Consider the following 27,646-nt stretch of genomic DNA (forward strand, 5'->3'; position numbering starts at 1 on the left):
ACTCTAATGCTTTGGCCACCTGATGTGAAGAACTGAGTCATCTGAAAAGACCTTGATGCTGGGAAAGATTGAAGGCAGGAAGAGAAGGGGATGACAGTGGATGAGATGGTTGGATGGCATCACCAACTCAATGGACATGAATTTGAGCAAGCTCCAGGAGTTGGTGATGGACAGGGAAGCCTGGCGTGCTGCAGTCTTGGGGTCGCAAAGAGTTGGATACGACTGAGCAACTGAACTGAGAACTGTTTGACAGTGTCTATTAAAATTGGTGTGTGCGAACCATAAGACTTAGCAAATTCATTCCTACATTGTATCTACTAGAAATATAAGCATATGTATACATATATATAACACAAAAGATATGAATGACAATGTCATAGCAGCATGATTCTAATAACCTAAGACTGGAAAACAACATAAATGTCCATCTGCAATGAAACTGATAAATTGTGGATATTCCTACAAAAGAATACTACATATAGCAATAGAAATGAACAAACCATTGCTACGTGCAGCCTCTTGGATGAATTTCACAAACATGTTGAGTGAAAGAAGCCAGACACAAAAGAAAATATGTGATATGAGTCCATTTGTATGGAGACGGACAAAACTACTTTTAATGTTAGAAGGAGGGATGCTGTTTGGCTTTGGGATGGAGGACAAGGCTAATGATTAGGAAAGGGTACAAGGAGAGCGTTTCTTTATTGAGCTTGTACAGTTATGATTTGTGTATATGTTTGTTCAGTCACTAAGTTGTGTCTGGCTGTTTGCCATCCCATGGACTATGGCACACCAGGCTTCCCTGTCCTTCACCATCTCCCAGAGTTTGTTCATATTCATGTCCAGGGAAGCACGCCAGGCTTCCCTTGTGGCTTAGTTGGTAAAGAATCCACCTGCAATGAAGGAGACTGGGGTTCGATCCCTGGGTTGGGAAGAACCCCTGGAGAAGGGAAAGGCCACCCACTCCAGTATTCTGACCCCTGGAGAATTCCATGGACTGCATAGTCCATGGGGTTGCAAAGAGTCGGACACTACTGAGCGACTTTCACTTTCATGTCCATTCAGTTGGTCATGCTATCTAACCATCTCATCCTCTGCCTCCCTCTTTTCCTCCTGCCCTCAATCTTTCCCAGCATCTAGGTCATTTCCAATGAGTCAGCTCTTCATATCAGGTGGCTAAAGTATTGGAGCTTCAGCTCCAGCATCAATCCTTCCAATGAATACTCAGAGTAGATTTCCTTTAGAATCAACTGGTTTGGTCTTCTTGCAGTCCAACGGACTCTCAAGAGTCTTCTCCAGCACCATGATTCAAAAGCACCATGATTCATCAGTTCTTCGGTACTCAGCCTTCTTTATGGTCCAACTCTTACATCTGTACATGACTGCTTACCTTTCAGTATAACGTTATTTTCAAGTGATGCATGTAAAATGCTTATCATAGTGGCTGGTTTATTACTGCCGGTTCGCTAACTGACAGTGTTAACTCTTACTGTGGTTCAGTTCTCTGTAATGACTAGGTCAAGGACAATGCTGTCCAGTAGAATTTACTGCAATTATTAAAATGTTCTGTATCTACAGTGTCTAGTCCCATAGCCTCTGGCCACATGGGGCTATTGAGTATTTGAAATATGACTGAAGAACTTATTTAAAGTTTTACTTAATTTTACTCAATTATAATTAAAATTTAAATACCTTTATGTGACTAACAGCTATCGTATTGGATATGGTAAGATATCCAGGTCTAAGGAATTGACATGGGAATGAGTCAATGAAGGAGAAAGGCAGTGAAGTTTATTTTAGTTGAATAATCACGAAACTGAGAGGCCAGAGTGTCAGATGAATTGTGCATCTGTACACTGAAGAATGCTCAGGGCAATGGCAAGAGTGGGTTGGCATTGGAGGTAGGTAGGTAGGTTCCAGAGTCTTCAAAGAAGCATTTGGATAGAGGAGGGGAAAAATGTAATGGACCAAGAAAGAATGCTCTTCTCCCTGTGGGTTGTCAAAGATACTTGGATAGAAATGTTTCTGAAGCACAACTTAAGTAGTTAAGAGTCATTGAAAGAACAAGTTTTAAAACAGAAGTGGTTAGGAGCAGTAGCAGTGCTTCAAAGCGGTGTTCTGTGACAAAACTCTAGTGTAGTAAAGAAGTATTGAAGAGCTGTGAGAGTAAAACTTGGTGCAGAGGTGGGAAAGGAAGCTAATTGCCAGGAGTAGGTGAAAGGTTAAGGTGTGGGCAGTTTTCAAAAAGCTCCTCCTGGTGAAAGCAGTAAGAAAGGAGGTGGTCGCTAGTGGGAATGTGGTGTTTTGCTTTTGTTTAGCAAATGGTAGGAACTGAACTTGAGGAAGGACATGAAAAAGTGATATTGCTTGGTGTTTTCTTTCAGTGCATAGAGGAAATCTTGAGGCTGAGTACCTACTGGGTCTCTGTGAGGTGAGGAAGAAGTGGCTGGGTGATGACATAGAAATGTTGATTGGGTCAGATCTTGAACCATCTTGAATGGCATTATGAAGAATTGTTGGCTTTATCTCATAGTTCATGGAGAGCCAAGGAAAGTTTTAACTATCTGAGGCTCCTGTAAGAGTTTGTGCTTTATAAATACTATTCTGGCAATATCGAGGACTATGGACTAAAGGTAGCCAGACTGAAGACAGATTGCTTCATCAAGCAAGAAGTGATGAAACCCTGAAATAGGGCCATAACAGTTAATAGAATGAAGAAGAGTTGGGAGAATTTGAGATTATAGTTTGGAAGTGGAATGAGCACAACTTGTGGTGATGGAATAAGGGAGAACAAGTGTTAGAACCGAGAGGTTTCTAAGTTGACTAGTTAACTGATGAATTTATATTAAGGGGCTAAAAAGCACGAACCCAAGTTTGGGATGGTGGTCAGTTATTATATCTCAACAGTTGAGATATAACTCACCCATTTAAAGTAGACATTTCAGTGTTTTTGGTGCAACTACCATTACAATTTCAATTTTAGAATTTTTTTAAATCACCTTATAAGGAAACTCATACCTATTAGCAGTTACTCCTCATTTTACCCTACCTCCTTCTCCTACCTCCCAGCCCTGGGCAACCACTAACCTATTCGTAGTCTCTATGAATTTGCCTGTTTGGGACATTTCATATAAATGGAAGCATACAATATGTCCTTTGTGACAAGCTTCTTTTATTCAGCATGTCTTCAAAGTTCATCCAAGTAGTGGTCACTTTTTGCCTTGTTTTATGTATATTCATCTCTTTACATATTTTGTCTCCTCTACCGGAGGCACTATTGTTGTATATTTTAAGCCTGTATCTATTAACAGCATATTTGCTGTAGTTAGTTATGACTTAGCAGATATTTGCTGCATCATAAAGTTAGAAGGTTAACTCCACTAAGCATGAAATTAATTTAACCTGAATGAGTTGCTCCCACACATGCTTACCCACCAAGATGTGTCTTTATTTGCTGTCATAGAATGTTAGGTACCATGCCAAATGGTTCTGGTTCTGCCGTTAACTCTGTATGACCTGGGTATGTCATTATATTCTGGATACACTTTCTGTATCTGAAAATAGTTATAAAAATCCCTACCCTATATAGTATAGAGGAATGACTAAGATAATGCAGGTTGGTAGGATTTGGATAGAATTGGGGTTCATCCGGACAGTCTCTGAGAAGAAAGAGGAACAGGTTTCCTCTCCTATCTGAAAGATGAGTATTCTTATGAAACCTTTTGTAAGGCAAAATGGCGAAAGCAGAAAAGCAATTACCTTAGGATGCTGCTTCCTAACGTATACAGAAAACGAATAGAGATAAAGCCCAGATGCTCTCTGATACAGTTCAAAGCTGACAACTTGATGCTGAGATGCTGAGTGTAGTTCCTGAGGAGGGAGCTTGGCGGTTCTACTCTTACTGTTTGTGGTGTGCCCTGCCTCTGTAGTGGCCTAGGGCAAAACAAATCTGAATGCTGTTTTTGCTTTTCACCTATTTTCTGGAAAATTTCCAGCTTTCTTCTGGTGAGTGAAAACAGGTACAGCCTTTACAATGGGGTTACATACAGTAAACCTAGTGTAAGTCAGAAATGCATTTAATATGCCTAATGTACTGAATACCATGGCTTAGCCTCACGTGCCTTAAACATGTTCAGAACACTTATGTGAGCCTATAGTTGGGCAAAATCATCTCACACAAAGCCTGTTTTATAATATAGTATTGAATAGCCCCAATATTCTTGCCTGGAGAATCCCATGGGCAGAGGAGCCTGGTGGGCTACAGCTCATGGAGTTGCAGACTCGAACGTGACTAACACACACACATGTTGAATAGCTCATGTAATTTATTGAATACCATACTAAAAACCGGAGCGGTTAATTGGATACAGGAATGGTTGTCGGTGTTTGTTGTTCCTCCTTGTGATCACGTGGCTGACTGGGAGCTGCTGCCCAGCATCGTGGGAGAGTATCACCACATATTGCTCGCTCAGGAAAAGACCCAAATTCAAAATTCAGAGTATGATTTCTGCTGAGTATTTATGGCTTTCACACCTGTAAAGTTGAAAAGTCCTAAGTCAAACTATCATAAGTTGGGATGAGCTATACTAATGTAGGTCTTTTGTAAAAGTAAAGTGGCATGGGTGACCTGTAAATGTTTGACTCTATTGCCTGAAACTCCTGGGATAGGAGTAGCCCTTTTTCACAAGATTTGGAATTTTGGCCCCTTGAGTCCTTTCAATCCCATTTTACAAGGTCCTGCTTTTGTCGATGGTACCACTGACTGCTTCTTTTGTCATCAACGTGGGGCGTTGTAGTTGTGTCAGGTTCTCTAGCTATTCTGTTTGGAATACCTTAGCACCCTTATTTCTTAAGAACACTGACCAGTAGCCTCCCTGTTTTTCATAGTGTTATATTGTTTTAATATGGCTGCATGTAGTTGAATACAAAAAAAGATAAAGTTTAAAACCCACTCTATCCACCTTCCTGAAACAAGCAACTTATAACTGCAGGCCTACCTTACCCCTCTCTTTTGGAGAATTGTTCATGCTTTTATTTAAAAAAAACATATACTGAGTGTGTACTTGAATGCCATGTCTCAAAATAAAATAGTCCTCAGATCTCATAGCAATTCAGTGGGAGAAGGCAGACGTAGATGATCACATGATATGGAAGTGCAGTAGCAGCGCACACCTGGAAGCAGCCATTGGGACAGGGTTTTGAAGCAATTGTCACCTGGTGTTTCTTTACTAATAAATATAACACAGAAGCAGCCTGATGAAAAGCACTGATGTTCTTTGAGCCTCAGAACAACTGAGGTGACTCCCATTTTAGAGAGCAATCGGAAACTCAGAAAGGGTCAATGGCTGGGTTTTAAATAAATTCTAGACTTAGATTCTGTGTTTATTCCCTCGTCCTCACCATATCCACGCCCCTTAAGCAAGAGTAGGAAGTACCCTTGCAGACTGCTACAGTGCTCTGCCACCCCCCTCCTCTGTAAGCAAAGCTGGAGTCTCAGGTTCCCTTTTCTGTGTCTAGCCTGCTTCCAGTGTCGTCGGTGCATTGAGCATTCCAGGGCTGTAGCAGTAGCGAATATTGCTGATGTCATTGTTTGCCTTATTGGGATTTTGCTCTTTGTTTCACAGGGAGCTGTGATTGGTATAGACGATGAGGACGACAGCACCTTCACAATAACTGTTGATCAGAAAACCTTCCATTTCCAGGGTGAGCTGAAAGAAGAGATTTTTTTCTCTTTGCAGTCCCAACTGCTTCTTTCCTTCTCCTTTGGGTTGTTTGCTGGATGACTAGAATGGTTTTTACAACTGATCCTGTATGAACGAGTGCACAGGAACGTTCTGGATGAAGTGGTACTGCAGGTTAGGCAGGGATTTAATCATATCTGCAGCGGATACAGATCTCTTTGAAACATCTGTGGATCTGGCTGCAACTGGAGATTAAAAATTTAAACGATAAAAATCAGTGAAGGGAGAGAGTAATGGGCTGCTGCTGCTGCTGCTGCTGCTGGCTTGTGTTTACAGAAGGTTGCTGATCTTCTTTATCGAGGAGTATGGCTCTGCTTCTGCATGAAGAGTCTAAAGACTGATTGTGAAGGTTGCAGTGTTTGTCCCTGTAAAACTCAAAATATAAATTAAATTGAAGCTAGTGGCAGCCTTTGGCTTAAGGTTTTGCTTTGCTTCAAGAACTACAAGTTGCATTCATTTCATCTGCATTCTGTGTCTTGTCTGCCAGCCGTCATTTCTCTGCTATTATCCTTTTTATAGTTAATAACACCAAATGCCATCTGCCACTGCTATGTTTCGGCATTGCATGCTCTGGTTCACCGGTAGAAAGGGTAAGGTACTGGATGATCATTCTCATTTCATCTTGCTTTGAAAACTCTAAACCAGCAAATAAAAGTCAGTTTTAATGATCCTGTCCTAATGTACTCTCATCTGTTAGGAGTGTCTATTAGCTTTGATACTAATGTTTTTGCTATTTTGCCTATCGAGAGTAACCTTTATTTTATATTTAAAGCAGCCCAAGAAACTTAGAAATTGAGAATATTTGCACTTTTTCTGAACTACAAGTGACAGTGCACTGTGATAGATGCTAGGTATAACAGGATAAAAAAAATAGTAAATCAATTTATTGTTTAAAAATGTTTTGGTTATGAAGTCTAACAGTGACCAGATATGTTATGTGAGATGTTCAGACAGCTATTGTCCTTCTGTATTAGGATAGTATATTGCAGTAATTTTTCTTCATTGTCTTGTTGGCACGTAGAAATGAAAGATGCAGCTTATATATAATAAAGACAAGCCAATGTACTAACTTGTGATATCTCTAATGCTTTTAGGAAAAAGCATTCTTAGAGTATTTATTATGTTTGGTCATATTTTTTTACTCAGAACTGCTTTTAACTAATAATGCTCTCTTGAAATTTTCTACTACATTTAATTTCATAAAACATTTAAAATCTTAGTTTAAGAAAGTCCATGGCCTTTATTTTTAGGTTAAACATATAATGCTGCTTATCAGTGAAACTAGATAATACTCACACTCTGGAACTCTTTACTTGAATGAACTTGAATACTTTAATGTATTTCAAGTAGTAGCTGCTAGATACAGGTAAAGACTGCAGCATGAAATTCTCTCCTCTGCAGTTACTAAGAAGACATCTTCTTTGGACTTCAGAAGCTGTATTGTTTGCCTGTTTAAAGCAGAGGAGACTCAGCCCTCTAGAGTAAAGGCACCTGTACCTTCTCTGATTTAAATTATTTATGTTAAACTGATCTTCCCTTTAACACTTCTGTATTTATGTTGTTTGCTTGTAAAACAAATGATTCTTTTAATGAATCATTTAAATGGCAAGAGTAAATAAGTGTTATATGTATTTTTAAAATGGATACTTAGTTCTGAGACTGTTGGATTCATTAGTTTGTTTTCTACTGTAATAGTTTTGGAAGTCTCAGACAACATGAGATTATTTGGCTTTTGTAAAGAACTCTAATATTCTTTATATTCTTGGACATAATAAGAATTATTTTGCATTCATAGGTCCTTGCTCATAAGTTTGCTGAAAAATTGATGAAATTTTCAATGCCTAAGGTCTTATATTCTTGATTAGAATTGAAAGCAAGTTAAGATGGATATACATTAGCATGTGTGTAAATGTGTTGACTTTTTAAAGTTTAATATAACAGAATTGTTTGAAGCAAGTGAAGTATCAATTGAGACATCTATAAAACAAATTCTGCTTACTTCCAACTCTTAAAGGGAAAGCTAGAATTTGTTTAGATCCACTAATTTGTTCAACATCTATTTTAGACATTATTCTAAGTTCTGGGGATACAGTGGTGAACAAAATATAAAATTCCTCCCCTCTGTAGCATCTAATCTGATAGAGGAGAAAGCCAATAAATAAGATGAATTGGTAAAATATAAGGAAATAAGACAGTGCCAAGTCCTGGGGAGGAAAAAAAAAGAAACGCAGGAAAGGAAAAAATGAAATAGAAGTGTGTGTATATTTGTAGGGGGTGGTTTAAAATTTTAGATGGCTGGGGAGACTCATTGGGATGATGCCTTTCAGTGAAAGACCTGAAGGAAGTGAAGGAACAAGCTTATATGGCTTTGTTGGGGATGATGGTGAAGAGTAAATCACTCCAGGCAAAGGAAATAGTAAGTGCAAAAGGGTGTGCCGGCCATATTTGAAGACCAGCAAGAAGGCCAGCTCTGGTTGGAGTGCGGATAACCATGGGGAAGATAGAGTGAGATGATGTCTAAGAGGTAACGTTGTATGAGGCCTTATATGACACAGTAAGGACATTGAATTTTACTGAGATAAGAAGCCATTATAGATGGTTTTAAGCAGAGGAGTGACCTGATGTGATTTTTAAACAGTTATCACTCTGGGCACTGTTTTGAGAATAAAATGCAAGAGGCAGGAACAGAGCAGAGAAACTAATTAGGAGGCCAGAGTAATCCAGAGGAGAGATGACGGCGGCTCCCACAGGGTAGCAGTGGGAGTAGAGAGGTAGTGAGAAGCGGTTGAATTGTGCATGTGTGTTTAATCAACTCTATTGAGGTATAATTAATATGCAATAAAATGTATGCTGTATAAAATTCAGTGAATATTGACGCATTTACTTACTCATATAGCTGCTACCATAATCAAGGTCTGGAACATTTCTGTCATCCAGAAGATTCTTTTATTCTTTTATCAGTCTACGCTCCAGCCCCTGGCTCCAGACAGCAACTGATCTACTTTCTATCGCTAAAGATTAGATTTTTCTTTTGGAGAGGTTCACACAAATAGAATCTTTCAGTATGTACTCTTTTTTGTCTGGCTTTATTTTAGCTCAGTATGTTTTTAGTACTCGTCCATCTTGTTGCATGTATTGGTAATTCCTTTTATATTGCTAAGTAGTAGTTTGTTGTTAGATATTATATTTTTTTGAAGGTTGTACTGTAGCATGTGAAAAAAAGACAGTAGGAAGACAGGATGACACCATATTTTTGACTTGAGTGAGACTGGAGTTGCCATTAACTGAAGTGGAGAACCAGTTGGGGGTGGCGGACAGATGGGCGTCGAGAGCTTAGCCTTGGAGATGCTTATAATCAAGTTCTAGATGCCTATCAAATGTCCAAATGGAGATGTCAAGTAGGCAATTGAAGTGTGGCGTTCAGGAGAAAAGTTCAGGCTGAAATAATAAATTTGGGAGTCATTGGCATTTGGGAGGAAGTATGGAGAGAAAAAAGAAGAGGTCCAAGTAATGAACTCTGGAACACTTTAACATTTATTAGAGGCACAGAGAAGAAGTGGAACTAGCAAAACAGATTGAAAAGAATCAACCAAAAAAGAGGAAGGAAACCAGGTGAGTGTGGTACCCAGAAAACCAAGATAGGAAGTGTTTCTTGGAGATGAGAGGCATCAGCAACTGTGTCAAATGCTCTTGACTGAGAAAGTTGAGGGCTGGTAAATGATCACAAGATTTAACAATCAAGTCTATTGATAACCTTGAGAAGAACAATTTAAAAGTAAGAGTATAGACAGTGCTTCTAAGTTCTGCTATAAAGGGAGGGTGAGAAATATAATAGTAGCTGGGAGAGGAAAATAAGTTTTTTTAAAGATAAGAGCAGTAATGACATACTGTTCTTATGCTGTTGGTAGTGACTCAGTAGAGAGGGAAAAGTCGATGACACAAGAGAGAAAAGGGAAAATTATTAGATCAGTGTCTTTGAGACAGCAAGACAGGATGAGAACTAATACACAGGGAGGGCATTGTGTTTGGCTCAGGGCATAGACAGTTCATCCATAGTAACAAGAAAGTCAGGTGTATGGTATATACGTAGACAGGCTGTTATCCATCATCTTCATTTCCACTGTGGTTTGACTCTCTAGTTGACTTGCTGCTGCTGCTAAATCGCTACAGTCATGTCCGACTCTGTGTGACCCCATAGACGGCAGCCCACCAGGCTCCCCCCGTCCCTGGGATTCTCCAGGCAAGAACACTGGAGTGGGTTGCCATTTCCTTCTCCAGTGCAGGAAAGTGAAAAGTGAAAGTGAAGTCACTCAGTTGTGTCCGACTCTTAGCAACCCCATGGACTGCAGCCTACCAGGCTCCTCCACCCATGGGATTTTCCAGGCAAGAGTACTGGAGTGGGTTACCATTGCCTCTCTAGTTGACCTACAGGTCCTGTATCCTGAAACATATTTTGTTAATCATAAAGAGGACTGGTGCCATGAAGAGAACAAACTTTCCTGAAACAATAGATAATTTTTCATTATAATGATTCTCAGTTCTGGTAGCTTGATATTTCAGAGTAGCTACAATTTAAAAGAGATATCATAAAATTCTCAAAACAAAGTTAATTTAAATTAACTTTAGTTTTGGGGGAAAAAAAAAGCCCTTTTTCCGTCTTTAGGTAATAATTAAAATTACAGTCCTTGCATATTAGAGCTTTAAACAGATTTGAAAACTACAACTTCATTCTGTCATTTTTCAGAGATTAAAAAGAAAATGATTGCCAATTCATCTTTATAAACTGGCTCTTCTGATAAGAGCAAAAAATGATTCCTTTTTCTATGTCAGCCAGAATTGTTTGCATTTGGATTCTTAGCTAGACATTGTGTGGACAGCAGTTTTGGTATCCATTAGACTGGCTGTTGGGAGAAGGCAATGGCACCCAACTCCAGTCCTCTTGCTTGGAAAACCCATGGGTGGAGGAGCCTGGTAGGCTGCAGTCCATGGGGTTGCTAAGAGTCAGACACGACTGAATGACTTCACTTTCACTTTTCACTTTCATGCATTGGAGAAGGAAATGGCAACCCACTCCAGTGTTCTTGCCTGGAGAATCCCAGGGACGGGGGAGCCTGGTGGGCTGCTGTCTATGGGGTTGCACAGAGTCGGACATGACTGAAGTGATTTAGCAGCAGCAGCAGCAGACTGGCTGTTGAGTTCAAACATTTAATGTATGAATAGTATGTGTAACTCCCTGTACTCAGAACTGTATACAAGTTAATAAGACATAAGCCAGGATGTTAGAGAGCTTGTGAAGAAGTAATTATAATGTAGTATAAAATATGCTATAGTAGTAGAAATATGTATAGGACACTGAAATAATGGAGAGGCAAAAGAGACAGACAGTACTTCACAGAAGAGCAGAGTTTTTCTTGTTACCAAGTAGTTCTTTTTAAAATAATAACAACTTAAAATTATACTAGTTGTAAAAAATTTCAGGTTGTCCAGAATTACACAATATAAAAACTAAAAGTCCCTGTCGCCAAGCTCTGTCTCTCACCTCTCCCTCCTTGCCTCCTCTGCCTGGTAGATTTCTGAAGTCCGAAGAGAAGTTTACCAGGCTGAGGGATGTTGTAGCATTTGCAAAGGTATGGAAATATGAGGCTACTACATGTGTTCCAAGAACTTTGAATGTTTGGTACCATTAGGACAGTGGACAGGAGTTGAGGCAGAGGCCTACATCTAATATGAAAGGGTTTTATTTTTATCCTGAGGTCTGGTAGGAGCCAGTGAAGCAGAGTTTTAAGCAGAGATTAGATAGAGTAAGACATGGTTCTCTAGATAAAGAGCCTTGATTTTTAAGGCCCTGAATGGATTAAAGCCATTGGTAATGGGGAAGGAGAAGAGGAAAACAGACTTGACATTTTTTTAGTAAGTAAATCTTTATTATTTTTTTTTTTTTTAGTAAATCTTTAGGAATTGTTGATTGCTTGGAAATGGGAGCTGAGAATGAGAGTAGTAAAGGTATAAGAAGGATGTGGCTTACTATTTTGTTTGGATGTTGTCAACATCTGAAATAGAGAATCTAGAACAGAGATGGTGAGCGACTTCTTGAATTTGAGGTGTCTTTGGGACATACAGGTATTGATGGTGATGTCAATTGGGTCTAAGTCTGGGCTTCCCAGGTGGTGCAGTGATAAAGAATCTGTTGGCCAGTGCAGGAGACACAGGAGACATAGGTTCAGTCCCTGGGTTGGAAAGATCCTGTGGAGAAGGAAATGGCAACTCGCTCCAGTATTCTTGTCTGGAAAAGTCCATGAACAGAGGAGCCTAATTGGCTACAGTCTTTGGGGTCACAAAGAGTCAGACACGACTGAACATGCATGCCTTCCTTCCTGGGCCGAAGATGGAGATTAGTGGTTATCAACATATTACTGGAAGGTAGAATTATTAATAGAATTTAGAAAATTGAATGCTTCAGGGCTAGGCAGATATGTAAAGGAGTGAAGAGTAAAGCTGACTGAAGACTAGCGATTTGGAGAGCTTATGCCCTGTTTGAAGGGGTAGCTGGTACTTAATTCCAGACAGTCGTAGACCTTTGGTAATGCTTGTCCAATGTTTTCAAGAGAAAACTGTCTAGTTTCTCAAGAGAAGCCAGAAATCCAGATTTTTTTTTTTGTATGTGCAAGAGTTTGAATATATGCATATTAAATCTTCCAGTTTTAAAAAACAATTATGTAGACCAATGCAGTGCATCTATGAGCTAGCTAAAACCTTCTAGATATTTTAGTCTGTGGTTAAAACTATGGTAGGGTGGTTATGAACCTTCTGGCAGATGTGAATGAGAAGAGAGCCTCCAAACCTGGCAGTATACTAGGGTGGGACCATCAACAGGCTCAAAGGAATGATCAGAAAGGTTGGGGTGAAAGCTACTAGCTTCAACCATATGAAAGTACATACTGCTTTTATCATTCAAAAGTAGTTACATATTGGCAGTTCATATGTGACAACTTAATAAAAGACTAAATGAGCCATAATTCATACTAATTAGAAAGATATCCAGTTATTTGAATTTTACCTTCAAAAATTATATTTAATGCTTTTATATATGTATATAATTTATAATGTTACTGATAGTGTATTGGAATAATGATAGCTACATTTATCAAATGTTTATTTTATACTATTCAGAGTTTTACATAGTTTAACCCATTCAGTTTTTATGACCTTATGAAGTAGGTACTATTATTTTTATTTTATGGGTAAGGAAACTGGGGACCACATACATATAGGTAACATTTAGGCAGAAATGGAATTTGAACACAAACAGTTGTGGTCTAGAGCCATTCTCTTAGATGCTACAAAAAAGTTACAGAAATTTGTCAACTAGTGTATAATTAACTTATAATTTTATCCAGAAAGGAATTGGTGTAAAATATGAGGAACTTCAAATTACAGTGCAGGTTAATGCAATTAAAATTTTTTGTGATGTTCTACATGTTCCATTGCTTAGTAGAAATAGTGGCAATAGTGGCAGTAACAGCTACTACTAAATATGTCTTATAAACTAGGCACTCTGTTTAACAGGCAATGTACATTACTTCCATAATTCCTTAACTCCCCAGTGAGGTAGTTATATTTCTACTTTTAGAGTCAGAAAAACTGAGTTTCAGAGAAGCTAAATACCTGGGATTAGTAGATTGTGCCTACGTCTGTCTAGAGCAGTAGCTCTTAAAGTGCAGTCCCTGGCCAACCTAACTAGCATCACCTGGGAACTTGTTGAGACCACAGAATATCAGGCTGAGCCCCAGACTTGCTGAATCAGAAACTCTGGGAATCAGTCCTCTAGTGATTCTGACACACACTGAAGTTTGGGAATCATTGATCTGGATCCAGGGTTTCATGTTGTTATTCTGCTTTATTCTCATAGCCTTATATATTAGGTGTAAGTATCCCCAATTTATATGTGTGAGAAGACACAGAAAGTCAGGGGTCCTGGCCTTGATCTTAGATTGTTGTTTATTATGTCCTAACAGCAACCCACTCCAGTACTGTTGGCCCTGGTAGGCTGCAGTCCATGGGGTTGCGACGAGTCGGACGTGACTGAGTGACTTCACTTTTACTTTTCACTTTCATGTATTGGAGAAGGAAATGGCAACCCACTCCAGTGTTCTTGCCTGGAGAATCCCAGGGATGGCAGAGCCTGGTGGGCTGCCGTCTCTGGGGTCGCACAGAGTCGGACACGACTGAAGCGACTTAGCAGCAGCAACCTACATAAACGCTGGAGGAGGGCATGTCAACCCACTCAAATATTCTTGCTTGGAGAATCCTCATGGACAGAGGAGCCTGGCAGGCTGCAGTCCCTGGCATTGCAAAGAGTCGGACACAGCTGAGTGACTGAGCACAGCACAGGAACCTACATAGAAGGGCTTCCCTGGTGGCTCAGTGATAAAAGAATCCACCTGCCAATGCTGGAGAGTAGGGTTTGATCCCTGGGTCAGGAAGATCCCATGGAGAAGGAAATGGCAACCCACTCCAGTATTCTTGCCTGGGAAATCCCATGGACAGAGCAGCCTGGCAGGCTACAATCCATGGAGTTACAAAAGAGTTGGAGACACTTTAGCGACCAAACGACAGCAACAACCTACATAGAAGAAGTCTCTTGCCTTAAGTAAACCTGATGTGTGGGGAAAAAAGTCTAAATTTTTATGGGGTGAAAATTAGCAATATGTATATATTCTTTCATTATAAAATAATCCTTTACTTTCAAAGGATTTTAATAAAGGCATTCTTTAATCAGTGTGTTTTTAAAGTGATTTCAATATGAAATTTGTTTGCAGATTTATTTGGGTATACCTTTAAAGCAATACAAGTTGCATAAGACAAAATGCAACATTTTTAAACAATAAAACTTGTTTAAATTAGAAGAACTTTTAGGAACTGTGTAAGTCTAGCAGAGTCATCTGTTGCGCTGATCACTGACCTTTTCAGCTCAGTCCATTAGAGCTTGCTTATTTATTAAAATGCAGAATTGCTATAAATCAGCCCAGTGGTGAAGGAAAGTGTTTAATTTAGAAATGTTATATTGATCAAGGATATTAGGGCAGCCCTTACTGCATTAACATCAATCAACATGGCATGACACATCTGCATCATTAATCATTTAGAAGAAAAGACTTAACTCATAGTTGCAGGCTTCTGCTTTAAAAATAACCATCTCAGCATTATCATTAGTAAACAGATTCCATTATTCTGTTGATTACAGACTTAAAAAAATTTCCTTCTGTGGTTATAGTTTTTATTTTTGTGTGATAACCCCTCCTCAAAACAAAATAACCATTTATAGATTTTATTCAAGGGAAATAAATCCCCTATAACTAATTCTCTAATTAGATGTTATAATTTCACTAGGCATCAGGAGGGGAAATGCTACTGAATTCATGTATTGGTAGTTTGTTAGATTACTGTAGGAGAATTGGATCTCAGTGGTATACTATTCTTCTTAATTTGCTTTCTGTTTGTGATCCTCCCTGAATAGCCAGGATTAGTTGATATATAACTTTATTTTTTCTTAATTCTTTACATTTTATCCCACCATTTCCTTTTTCATAATTTTTGAGTAGTAAAATTAATTACTGCTCACTGTAGAAATTTGGGGAAATAGAGTAGTATACAGCTGGTACTAATAATCACCCATAATCATACCAGAAGATAATTATCAGTAACATGCTCGTGGATTCCTTTCTGATATTTTAGTTGTTTGTGTGAGAGTGTGTATGTGTGAATTTTACAAAATTGACTCATTTCCATACTCAGTTTTAAATATTATATTATGAAAAATTTCCCATGACACTGAATGATCTAAGAAAATGTGATTTCTAATAGTTTGTGTTATACGATTTGATAAATAATCATACTTAACCATTCATCTGTATTGTACAGATTTTTCTTTATATTAAATAACACTGTTGAATATCCTCACACATAAATCTTCAGCCAAATCTCTATTTAGCTTAGGGTAGATAGATTCATAAAATAACTTGTCAGAACAAAAAACATAAATATTTTAATATTCCTAAAATACTTTATTCCTTATATAAACCTTCCCCTGTAGCTTTCAAGGGAGATTGTCAATTTATATTTCCGTTCTGCTTCATCACACCATCAGCATTTGGCATTTTAATTTTAAAAGAATGCCAACCCAGTGTCCTCAAGAATATTTTTTTAATGTGTTTATTTTTTATTTGGTCAATTACTCATTCTTCTGTCCTTGTCTTTGTTGGTGGTGGTATGCTCATGCTTTTTTTATACTCTCCTTTTTGAAAGGGTAGACTCATTCATTATATCTTGCTAAGTAATCTTTTCATCTAATTCGGAACACGTTGCTGGTAGGTATTATTGTGAAGAGTAAATGAAGATATATAAAGAAGAGTATTTCCCTGCTTTAATGTATAATGTATAACTGAAAATGTACATGGAAGTAAACTGAGTTGAACAGACTTGCAGGGTGTAAAGGGGGTGCATTCTCACCACATACTATGAAGTCCTTAGTATGTCCTCAAGACACCTTGACTTTTAGACATAACATTTATTCATAAGACATATTCATACATTTTATACCTTTCTTTTAAAAATGAGCATATAGGCAATGGACTAAAGTCTTAGGGGCTGAAGTCTAAGGAAGGAAGGAAAGTCGCTCAGTCGTGTCCGACTCTTTGCAACCCCATGGACTGTACCCTACCAGGCTTCTCAGTCCATGGGATTTTCCAGGCAAGAGTACTGGAGTGGGTTGCCATTTCCTTCTCCAGGGGATCTTCCTGACCCAGGGATCGAACCCGGATCTCCCTCATTGTGGGCAGACGCTTTACCCTCTGAGCCACCAGGGAAGCCCCTAAGGAGTGTCCTATTGATGATCAAGATTTACTGCTTTTAGCATGCCTAATGATTTCTCAATTGATTTCTCTGTTATGTTTGTAAAGTTTATATTGTCGCCCCTATTGGCACTTTAATTTTTCTCTTTTTCTACTAATTAAAAGAATGATAAAATAAATGTAAAATATATTAAAATAGTTGCATGAGCACTGCTCTTCCAGTGGAGGTGGTGATGCTAAGAACTAAATTGTTGCCTGACAGGCTTTTGCAACACACTTTTGCACTGTGTGTTGGCACAAAATGTCCACTTGTTGCTTGATACAAGAAAATTAAAACTTTCTCTGAGGAGTCAGGGTATAAGAAAGTACAGATTATGTGGAAGGTTGAATAGGCAAGCACTGCTTATGTAAAATGTAGTCTCATTCCTCAAGAGACTTTGGGGACTCAAAACTGACTTAGCCCTCTTCTAGGAGATTTTCCTGACCCAGGGATTGAACCCAGGTCTTTTATGTCTCCTGCACTGGCATGCAGGTTCTTTACCATTTGCTCCACCTTGGAAGCCCCATGGCTTAGGGAATAGTGAGCATTAAATTATATACACTTAAAAGTATAATAGGAATTCAGAGAAGGAAATTACAGTGATAGTTAGATTTTCTGTGTTTTTCAAACTTTTAATAAAAGCATTTTACATGTGCAATCTTATTTAGAAGCCTAGATGTGAGACAGAAAAAAGTATAGTTGCTCTGGTGAAAGTCAAAGGGATGAGGGCCTACATCCGTGCCCTAGGAACTTTGAGAAATTACCAGTGTTCAATTGATTGTAGCCATTCTTTCTTTTTATTCATCCTTTCATTTATTTTCATTGTCAACAAATAATTGCTTACTGTATACCAGGCACTAGGCTGTTTCCTGAGCATAAAGTAGTGAGCAAAGCTAAGCGCCTATCCTTAAGGGTCTCACATTTTGAAAATCATTATTCTAGAGGAATCTTCCTGCTTGCACACTTTCAGGTAGTTCTCTGACTCCAGGGTAAATATCCAAGAGTTAAAGCAGTATCTTTTAATAATGTCTAGACTGCATTCACCTTTTAGCTAACTCAATGGTGAACTCTCTAAGAAAAGACTTACTTCTGCCAAGGTCATCTTTGGCCTTTCAACCTCCTTCACTAACACTGCATGTAGTTTATGAACTACATGTAGTTTATGAACATTCTCATGATCGTGGTGGCTTTAATCAGTGTACTCCACATGTAACATTGTTTCAGCATATAAGTTCAGGTTATGTTTCATCATTGCATTTTGTTAATATTAAACTTGGAGAACCCTAAGACAATTTGACTCATATCCCTGGAAAAAGAATTAGAATTCAGGTAAACTATAAAAAAGCTGCATCTTTGCTGAGTTGGTGGCTTTAATGAGGATATATCTGCTTTGGGTGGGACTGCCTAGTGGGTGGAATTAGTGGATCATATAAAAAAGATTTAAGCTAAGCCCTTGTATATGGATAATTTAAGTCAAGTGGGGATGAGTGTCAATGGGATTTTTTTTTTAAAAATCTTGGAGAGAGTGATTGACTAGACATCTTTTTTGGAGGTGACTCTATTCTAGAAGTGAGTCTCTGATGAATAAAAGAAGGGAATGGAGTGGAAAGGAGCAAACATTTAGAGTGCAGTTAATGTGATGCTAGGCACCATGATCCTTATACGTACCCCCACACATCTTTGTGAGATAGGTACTTTTATTCCCATTTTATGGAAAAGGAAACCTGAGCCTGAATTCAGGCCCGTGCTATCTTCATTATACAGTACTGCTTCTCCACAACTCTTCTCCCTTCTTACTCTTAGTCACACTGACTTCTCTTTTCACCATGCCTTAGCCTCCCTGCAGCTTTAACTTCAGGCTTCCCTTGTGGCTCAGTGGTGATGAATCTGCCTGCTAATACAGGAGATGCAGGTTCGATCCCTGGGTCGGGAAGATCCCCTGGAGGAAGAAATGGCAACCCACTCCAATATTTTTGCCTGGGAAATCCTTCTGTCGAAGGAGCCTGGCAGCCTACAGTCCACAGGATCACAAAGAATTAGGTGTGACTTAGCAACTAAACAACAACAATGCTATAACTTCAGTTCTGTCTTCTCTTCTGAATAGTACAACATTCCTACTCTGACGGTAATTAGGGTTTTCATGCTATCCGGTGGTATGGTTGTCACAGTTTCTCCTGTGCCCAGTGTATATCCAAATTACTAGTTGTCAGTTGTCATTGGCAGGGGCCCAGCTGAAGCAAGGGAACTGGGATATTGGTAGAAATAGACTAGTGTGAAGCATGAGGTGAGCAGTCCGTCACCAAGTGTGAGGGAGGCTTGGAAGTGTGGCTGAAGCGAGTCTCAGGAATGTATCTGTATGGATTTAAAGGCAGCATATCAAACATATATTGACCTGTACCCTGTTTAATTTTACTTCTATTCTGATTGTGGAGTTCTCATAATATGTCAACTGAGATAGCATGCTCAAGTTGTTGAGGAAAATAGACCAATATATCTTACAATATTTATTCCTCCTTTGCAGAGGAAGTCCCGCCTCCCTGAGAAACCTAAATGTGGAGCAGGGGGTCATCAGTAAAAGGAGGATGGTAATACCGAGCTCCAGAATTGTACTGTTAGAGAAAATGTGTATAAATACTCACTATGGTGCCTGATAAATAACAGTGCTCAAAAAATAGTAGCTGTTGTTATTATTGTCTTTTATTTTATGAAGTTGCTGATGAAGCTGCCGCTGTTTTTGGTTTTCCCTTTTCTCCTTTTTCTAGCCAAGGGTTTGGGTTAGAGGTAACCGACATTAGGTTTTTGAAAGTGCCACAGGCAAAAGCGCAATACAAGGGATAGAAGCTGATTCCCTGATAGTCAGGAAGCTCTCAGTTTAGTAGGAGGAACGACTATGGGAATATTTACTAGAAAAACAACAATGAGGATAGCAGCTTGCGCAGGTTCTGTACCAAAGGCTTAACATGTGTTTTCTCATTTCCCTCTTTTAACAACCCCAAGAAATAGTTTTGAGGAAACTGAGGCAGAGGGTGCTAAATCACTTATCCAAGTGATTTAGTTTGGAACAGCTAGTTACAGTACAATGTAAAAGTGATAGAGATGTATTGAGATGTAGGAAAGAGAACTGATGGAGGCAGGAAAACGTCACAGAAGAGATGGTTTTGATACGGATTTTGAAGGATGGAAGATAGTTCAAATGAGATGTAATCATGCAGGAAGAGAAGTGAAAAGAAAGAACATTTACCAAACTTCACAGAAAGAAAGGAGAAGCACGTTCCAGGTAAAGGGAAAGTATGTATAAAAGGTTGGAAGGATGAAAAAGGATGATTTATTTGAGAAATGTAGGAAGTGCAGTACATTTGAGAATACATTGGAGGTGAGGAAAAGGAGCTTGAGTTCTGTTTGGAACTAGATAGATCATCAAAGGTCTCATATACCAGAATGATAAACCAAAACCCCTTTCTGTAAGTTAGCGAGAAACATCACTTATTTTAGTCATGGAAATGTCATGATCCCTTTTGTGGCCTAGAAGGAACACGGGGAGCTGTTTGTGGAATGCTTTGAAGAGAAGTGAGATTGGAGGCGAGATGCCCGGTTTGGAGCTTGCTGCAGAGGTTCTGGCAGGAGGTGATGGGGTCTTGAACAAAGGCAATAAGAGTGCCCCAGAGAGGATAAACGCACAAAAATAGATATGCCAGGCAGAGTCTGGTGACCGTTTCCATGAAGATAGAGGGAAAGGAGCACAGAATTATCCCAGGCTTCTGGCAGAGTAACGGGAGGATCAGCTCTGCTCTTTCCGATGTCTTAAGGAGTCTGTCTGTGTCACTGCGGTGTCACCAGTGCCTGCCTGCTGTGGACACACGTGCCCTCAATGCATATTTCTTTTTTTTGAATGAAGGCGTAATTTTGGACTATGTCAGGTAAATGCAATTGTTTAAGAAAAACAGATGATATTCTCCCACAGAAGGAAGCCTCAGGGCTTCAGATCCCTGAGAAAAATAGTCTTCAATTAAGAAGTATCAGAAGGTCAGCAACTTAGGCTTGGAAAGAAGTGCTCACACCTGGGGATCAGTATCTGACTTATGCTAGCAGAGAGTACTCTGATTTGTTAATGGGAAGACTACGAGTAGAATATGACTGAAGTATATAAATTAATTCTTGACCATGTTCTCTGTGTGGAAGTTTCTAGCCCTCTTGCAGCACTTTTGAATGTGAACTAATTAGAGACCTTTCTTTTCAGGAATCTAAATTTTTAGGCTAGTGAAATAAGTCAGGATAGTGCCATAAGTGTAATATTTTAGTAATATGAATAGGTTAGTTCATGGTAGACAGAGAGAAGCAAATCTGAATTGTATGCTATCTGAAAAGAAATGCCCATTTCTAGCTTTATCTGTGGATGCTAGAAATAAGCTAACATTGTTGTATGATGTATTTTTTAGCATGTTTATCATCATTAAGAATTTCTTTTATTTTTATTTACCCTTTGTACCTAGTGAGTTGGTTTAAGCATAGTGATTTGGTATAAATCATTTAAGTCCTAAATTGTAGGGAGGACTGAATCAATGACATGTTACTATATCTAGACTGTGTTTTGTCAGAGTTAAATCCTGTGAGATGCACTGAGGTTATGCAAGTTTATATTGCAGTCTTGGTCTGGAAATACATACTTTCCTAAAGAAAGGTGAAGATATTATATTAACAGCTTACAGCTAAATATAGAGAAGGAAGGAAGGAACTTATTGATAGCTTTGTGACCTGAGCAGATTTCCTTGGAGAGTTACTGGGGACAAAGAGTGAAGCCTTCAGAAAGGTTGTTCACTGGGAATATTTTGAAGATTATAACGCAGCAGTGTCTCTACTGTACTTTATGTACTGAAGACATATTTGCATATATATTACATTTTTTTTCTTTTGGCTGCGCCTTGAAGCCTGCAGGATTTAGTTCCCCACCCACGTCCTCAGCAGTGAAAGTGCAGAGTCCTGACCCCTGGACTACCAGAGAATTCCTATAGGGAGTCTAAAGGGTCTCCCTGTCCTCTGTGTATAAGGAATAATAACTGTCTTCAGAAAACTCTCTTTAAAGTAACATAATCATTATAGTTTCTTCTTAGATTGATTCTGTCACTTTGTTAAGCCACACCTATTTTGGCCTTGTTTACCCCATGGACAGAGGTACCTGGCAAGCTACAGTCCATGGGGTTGCAAAGAGTTGGACACGACTGAGTGACTCAGCACAGCACTTTAGAAGTAGACAAAAGAATTAGGTAGCAAATTCTCTTTTATTATATATATATTTTTTATTTGCCCTGCTTTCATTTTCTTCCTGAATTTTCTAACATGTATTAACTTCCCCCTCTCTTTCCTATCATTGCCTAATTCAAAAGTTGGATGATTCTGTTACAGTTCTTTTTTTCTGAATAACTCTTAACTTTGGTAGTCAATGAAAGTATTTTTGACGTTCTTTCCAGTTGACCCTTGAACAAGATATGGGGTAGGTGTCCTGGTCCCATGGGCAGTTGAAAATCTACCTGCAATTTCTAGCCAACCCTCTATATCTGTGGTTCCTCTATATCTGTTCTCCCAAATCTGGATTTAAACAGCCATGATTTGTGTAGTACTGTAGTATTTACTATTTAAAAATTCATGTAGAAGTAGACCCATGCAGTTCAAACCCATATTATTTAAGAATCAAACTGTATTTATCCTCATGAACTAGTAGTTGGCTTCAACTTCTCAAATTGCCTCCTTCCATCCCTCTCTCTCTGAAAGTGCTGCATTCAATATACCAGCAAATTTGGAAAACTCAGAAGTGGCCACAGGACTGGAAAAAGTCAGTTTTCATTCCAGTCTTAAAGAAAGGTAATGCCAATAAATGCTCAAACTACCGCACAACTGCACTCATCTCATACGCTAGGAAAGTAATGCTCAACATTCTCCAAGTCAGACTTCAACAGTACATGAACCGTGAACTTCCAGATGTTCAAGCTGGTTTTAGAAAAGGTAGAGGAACCAGAGATCAAATTGCTGACATCTGCTGGATCATGGAAAAAGCAAGAGAGTTCCAGAAAAACATCTATTTCTGCTTTATTGACTATGCCAAAGCCTTTGGCTGTGTGGATCACAATAAACTGTGGAAAATTCTGAAAGAGATGGGAATACCAGACCACCTGACCTGCCTCTTGAGAAACCTCTATGCAGGTCAGGAAGCAACAGTTAGAACTGGACATGGAACAACAGACTGGTTCCAAACAGTAAAAGGAGTATGTCAAGGCTGTATATTGTCACCCTGCTTATTTAACTTACATGCAGAGTACATCAAGAGAAACTCTGGGCTGGAAGAAGCACAAGCTGGAATCAAGATTGCCGGGAGAAATATCAATAACCTCAGATATGTAGATGACACCACCCTTATGGCAGAAAGTGAAGAAGAACCAAAGAGCCTCTTGATGAAGGTGAAAGAGGAGAGTGAAAAAGTTGGGTTAAAGCTCAACATTCAGAAAACTAAGATCATGGCATCTGGTCCCATCACTTAATGGGAAATAGATGGGGAAACAGTGGAAACAGTGACAGACTTTATTTTTGGGGGCTCCAAAATCACTGCAGATGGTGACTGCAGCCTTGAAATTAAAAGACGCTTACTCCTTGCAAGGAAAGTTATGACCAACCTAGACAGCATATTAAAAAGCAGAGACATTACTTTTCCAACAAAGGTCTGTCTAGTCAAGGCTATGGTTTTTCCAGTAGTCATATATGGATGTGAGAGTTGGACCATAAAGAAAGCTGCTGCTGCTGCTGCTGCTAAGTCACTTCAGTCGTGTCCGACTCTGTGCAATCCCATAGACGGCAGCCCACCAGGCTCCTCCGTCCACAGGACTCTCTAGGCAAGAATACTGGAGTGAGTTGCCATTTCCTTCTCCAATAAAGAAAGTTGAGCACCAAAGAATTGCTGCTTTTGACTGTGGCATTGGAGAAGACTCTTGAGAGTCCCTCGGACTGCCAGGATATCCAATCAGTCCATCCTAAAGGAAATCAGTCCTGAATATTCATTGGAAGGACTGATGTTGAAGATGAAACTCCAATACTTTGGCCATCTGATGCAAAGAGCTAACTCATTTGAAAAGACCCTGATGCCGGGAAAGATTGAGGGCAGGAGGAGAAGGGGATGACAGAGGATGAGATGGTTGGATGGCATCACTGACTCAATGGATATGAGTTTGAGTAAACTCCTGGAGTTGGTGATGGACAGGGAGGCCTGGCATGCTGCAGTCCATGGGGTCACAAAGAGTCGGACACAACTGAGCAACTGAACTGAACTGATCCCTCTCTCCCTTCTCTTCCCCAGAATGCATTAAAGATGTACTCTACTTTTTGGCTTCTCCTGGAGAGGGAGTATTTTCTAGCAATATGTATACTAACAATAAAAATGAATGAATGCAGTAAAGCTTAATAAGATTTTTCAGAAGATCAGGTTTACTGAATTTCAGGATTCATTGACTCTAGGTCTCTTCAAACCCAAAATAATATTTTACAACCCACCATTCCCAAACTGTTTCTCTTTCTGTATTCTCTATGTTGTGGAATAGCACTTTCATTTACCCAGTTAGCCAAATTTGAAGACTTCTCTTTCTCTACATCTGCATCTACCACATTTTCCGTATATCATTTGAGTAACCACGGCCATTGGATTCTCCCCTTTTTCTATTTCCTAAGTCACTTACATAGTCCAGGTCTTTATCACTTCTTTCAGTTTCTATATGGATCCTCTTCAGTTTGCTTCTCTCCTTCTTTTCTGGTCTTTTTTCTGCCAAATCTCCCTCCTTATTGATGTCTGGGTGAGGTCTCTAAAACCAACCTATTTCTAACATTTTTTTTTCCTTCCCTCCTTAGTATTGTCTTTTGTGTGTGTGTGTGTGGCTTAAAACAACACAGATTTATTATCTCTCAGTTTTGTAGGTAGGGACTGGTTCCTCCAGCTCTGCCGATGTCTCTGTTCCAGGTCTAACAAGTTTAAAATCAAAGTGCCAACTGGACTCTTATTGGCAGACTCTGGGAAAAATCAGGTTCCATGCTCATTCAAGTTGTTGGCAGAATCTTGTTCCTTATCATTATAGGGCTGAGGTTCCATTTCCTCGCTGGCTGTCAGCTGGGGGTGCCTTTAACTCCTAGAAGGCTCTCCCTGGTTCTTGCATATGAACCCCTGTACCTCAGAGCCAGCAGTGGTGCATCAGGCCTTTCTCAGGCTTGGAATCTGTTTTTGTTTCTCTTCTGCCACAGCTTTTCTCCTCCAGTATTGTAAGTCTTAAAGATTGAAAACTCAAATCTTAATTTTTCTTAAATTTATGATTAAGGAATAGTGACCCCTTTACCAAAACCTGGAGTTGAAGTAGTTAGGACACATCTTCTGCAGCAGCTAAAATTCTTAGGCTATATTTACATACGGTGAAGATTTTTATTTACTGGGAATAACTTGACTTGGAAGCCTCTGGTTGTAGAATGAATTGAAAATAACCCATTTTAACTGTCTACTTTGACTGAATCAGATATCCAGTTGCCCAATGCAATGCTGACTCTGTCCAGAAGAAGCACAGTATTGCTTCAGATAGTCAAAGCAGAAGTTGTGGGGGAGAACACTTTTGTAAATATTTGGTTGTGTTTTATTCAGCAGTTTGGAGACTTCAGCTAAAACTGTTCATAAATCTTTGAGGGAGCAGCTTTAAAGGATGCTAAGCAAAAATAATGATTTCTTAGGAAATCCAACCTATTTTTAGATTTCAAATATAAAACATTAGGTAAACCATACACTGAATAGTGCAATCATCATTCCTCATTCAACAAATATTTATTGAACACTTGTTCGCCTGGCATAATTCTAGGGGCTTGGGATACATAAATAAATGAAATGAATCAAGACCCCAGCCTTTGTGGAGCTTATATTTCTGTGATAGGAGACAGATAATAAATAATAAGCATACATAAATATATATAAACATATATATATGTAAATATGTGTGTGTATATATACACACACACACACACACACACACACACATATATATAAAAGAAGTGATAAGTACAATGAAAAGAAAAGGTACAGCAAGATATGGGGAATAGGAAATGCTTGGTTGGGAAGTCAAGTTTTAACGTACACCTCATGGAGGAAGTATCATTTGAGAAAATGATAGATTATTATTTGTCTGGTAATTATGAGTATCATTCAGTTGCTAAGGACATGTAGGTTTTTGAGAATTAAGAAAATAGGTATCATATATATGGGATCTAGGAAAATGGTATAGATAACCTATTTGCAGGGTACAAATAGAGACATAGACAAGGAGAAGAGACACATGAATACCAGGGTGGTTGGTGGTGGGGTGAATTGGGAGATTGGGACATATATACACTGCTCCTGCTGCTGCTGCTGCTAAGTCACTTCAGTCGTGTCCGACTCCATGTGACCCCAGAGACGGCAGCCCACCAGGCTCCCCCGTCCCTGGGATTCTCCAGGCAAGAACACTGGAGTGGCTTGCCATTTCCTTCTCCATAAGATTAAGCTGCTGCTGCTGCTGCTAAGTCACTTCAGTCGTGTCCGACTCTGTGTGACCCCATGGACGGCAGCCTACCAGGCTCCTCTGTCCCTGGGATTCTCCAGGCAAGAACACTGGAGTGGCTTGCCATTTCCTTCTCCATAAGATTAAGCTAGTAGTAGCTTAATCAGTAGTAGCTAAGATCCACAGGATGAGGCAAGACTGTCTTAAGAGGTAATTATAATTGTGTATTGACTGGTGTAGTGTTTCTCTAATTGATGTGTTCCCCCGTTTGCTCTTTTTTGCGTTCCTCTTATTAACCCAGTGTTTGCTAGGCTAAAAGTTTAGAATCCAGAGTTCAAGTCTGTTTTGCTCACTCATAACTTCTCAGATAGTATTTGTGGACTGTATAAATGCCCATATGCCAGACATTTTCATGGAAATCGGGGGTTCTTGTTTTTTTCTGGTTCATGATGGTGAAGAATATAATGACGACAAGTTTAGTTCGATGCCATGGGCTCTACTGGTGCTGATATATTGAGTTTCACCACCATTGCTCTTGCACCATTGTTGCAAATGTCAACATAGTGAAAAACACAGATCGCATTTTAATGTTGTCATGAAAAGAGTTTTGCCCTAAGGATACCTTGTACCCTAAACGTTGTCATATATCTTATTTTATCCGCTTTTCTTCATAGACCTTTGAGCTGGTTGGTGATGTTAAAACCCCTTCTTGAAATTTGTGTGTATATATATCTCAGTTATTAAGTACTGCCCTCCTGAGGTCAGACAAAATTAGTGACATTGCGACATGAATCCAGGTTTTCTGATTAGAGTTTTGAGCTCTTATTTTTTCTATTTCATACACTATTTCCAAGGCAGAAAAGTTTATATTGTTATCTTTTGAGGAGGACTTTGTCTAGTAAGAAGGGGATGGAGTGAGGCTTATTTAACAGAGCTAGACTTAGCAGCAGCAGCAGCAGGGTTACTTGAAACCTAGAGACTTAATTTTTGCTGTCTCCTTTCTTGGTGGTATGTGAAAGTCGCTCAGTTGTGTCGCTCTTTGTGACCCCATGGACTGTACAGTCCGTGGAATTCTGCAGGCCAGAATTCTGGAGTGAGTAGTTGTTCCCTTCTCTAGGGGGATCTTCCCAACCCAGGGATTGAACCCAGGTCTCCTACATTGCAGGCAGATTCTTTACCAGCTGAGCCACCAGGGAAAGTCCTTCTTGGTGGTATACCATTGCAAAATACCAAACTTTTCTACTTCTCTATTCTGGAAAATAAAGATAATAATAATACCTATCTCATGTAGTTGTTGTGAGGATTTAATTAGTTAATATGCGTTTAGACAAAGGTGTCATACAGTGCTCACACAAATTAAGTGCTCAGTAGAGTTAGCTTGTATTATTTACACAGATAGAGGCAAGTCTTTGGTATTTCAGTGGAAGGAACAACTTGAGCAAAAGTTGAGAATTGTGAGTACAGCAAGTA

General features: G+C 39.2%; 1 protein-coding gene across 5 annotated transcripts in view; it reads left to right on the forward strand.

Annotated features, from left to right (window-relative positions):
- OSBPL9 (oxysterol binding protein like 9) overlaps nt 1-27,646 on the forward strand; it is a 168,671-nt gene that overhangs the window by 47,431 nt on the left and 93,594 nt on the right. For 4 of the 5 annotated variants that reach the window (XM_005678430.3, XM_005678429.3, XM_005678431.3 and 1 more), the window contains exon 3: nt 5,625-5,703. The exons of the other annotated variant lie outside the window; for it this stretch is intronic. In XM_005678430.3, the coding sequence (XP_005678487.1) occupies nt 5,625-5,703 (79 nt within the window). The remainder of the gene's footprint in view (nt 1-5,624; nt 5,704-27,646) is intronic. 5 annotated transcript variants of the gene reach the window in all.

The sequence above is a fragment of the Capra hircus genome, chromosome 3 (genome assembly GCF_001704415.2).
Source record: "Capra hircus breed San Clemente chromosome 3, ASM170441v1, whole genome shotgun sequence".
Taxonomy (NCBI): Eukaryota; Metazoa; Chordata; class Mammalia; order Artiodactyla; family Bovidae; genus Capra; species Capra hircus.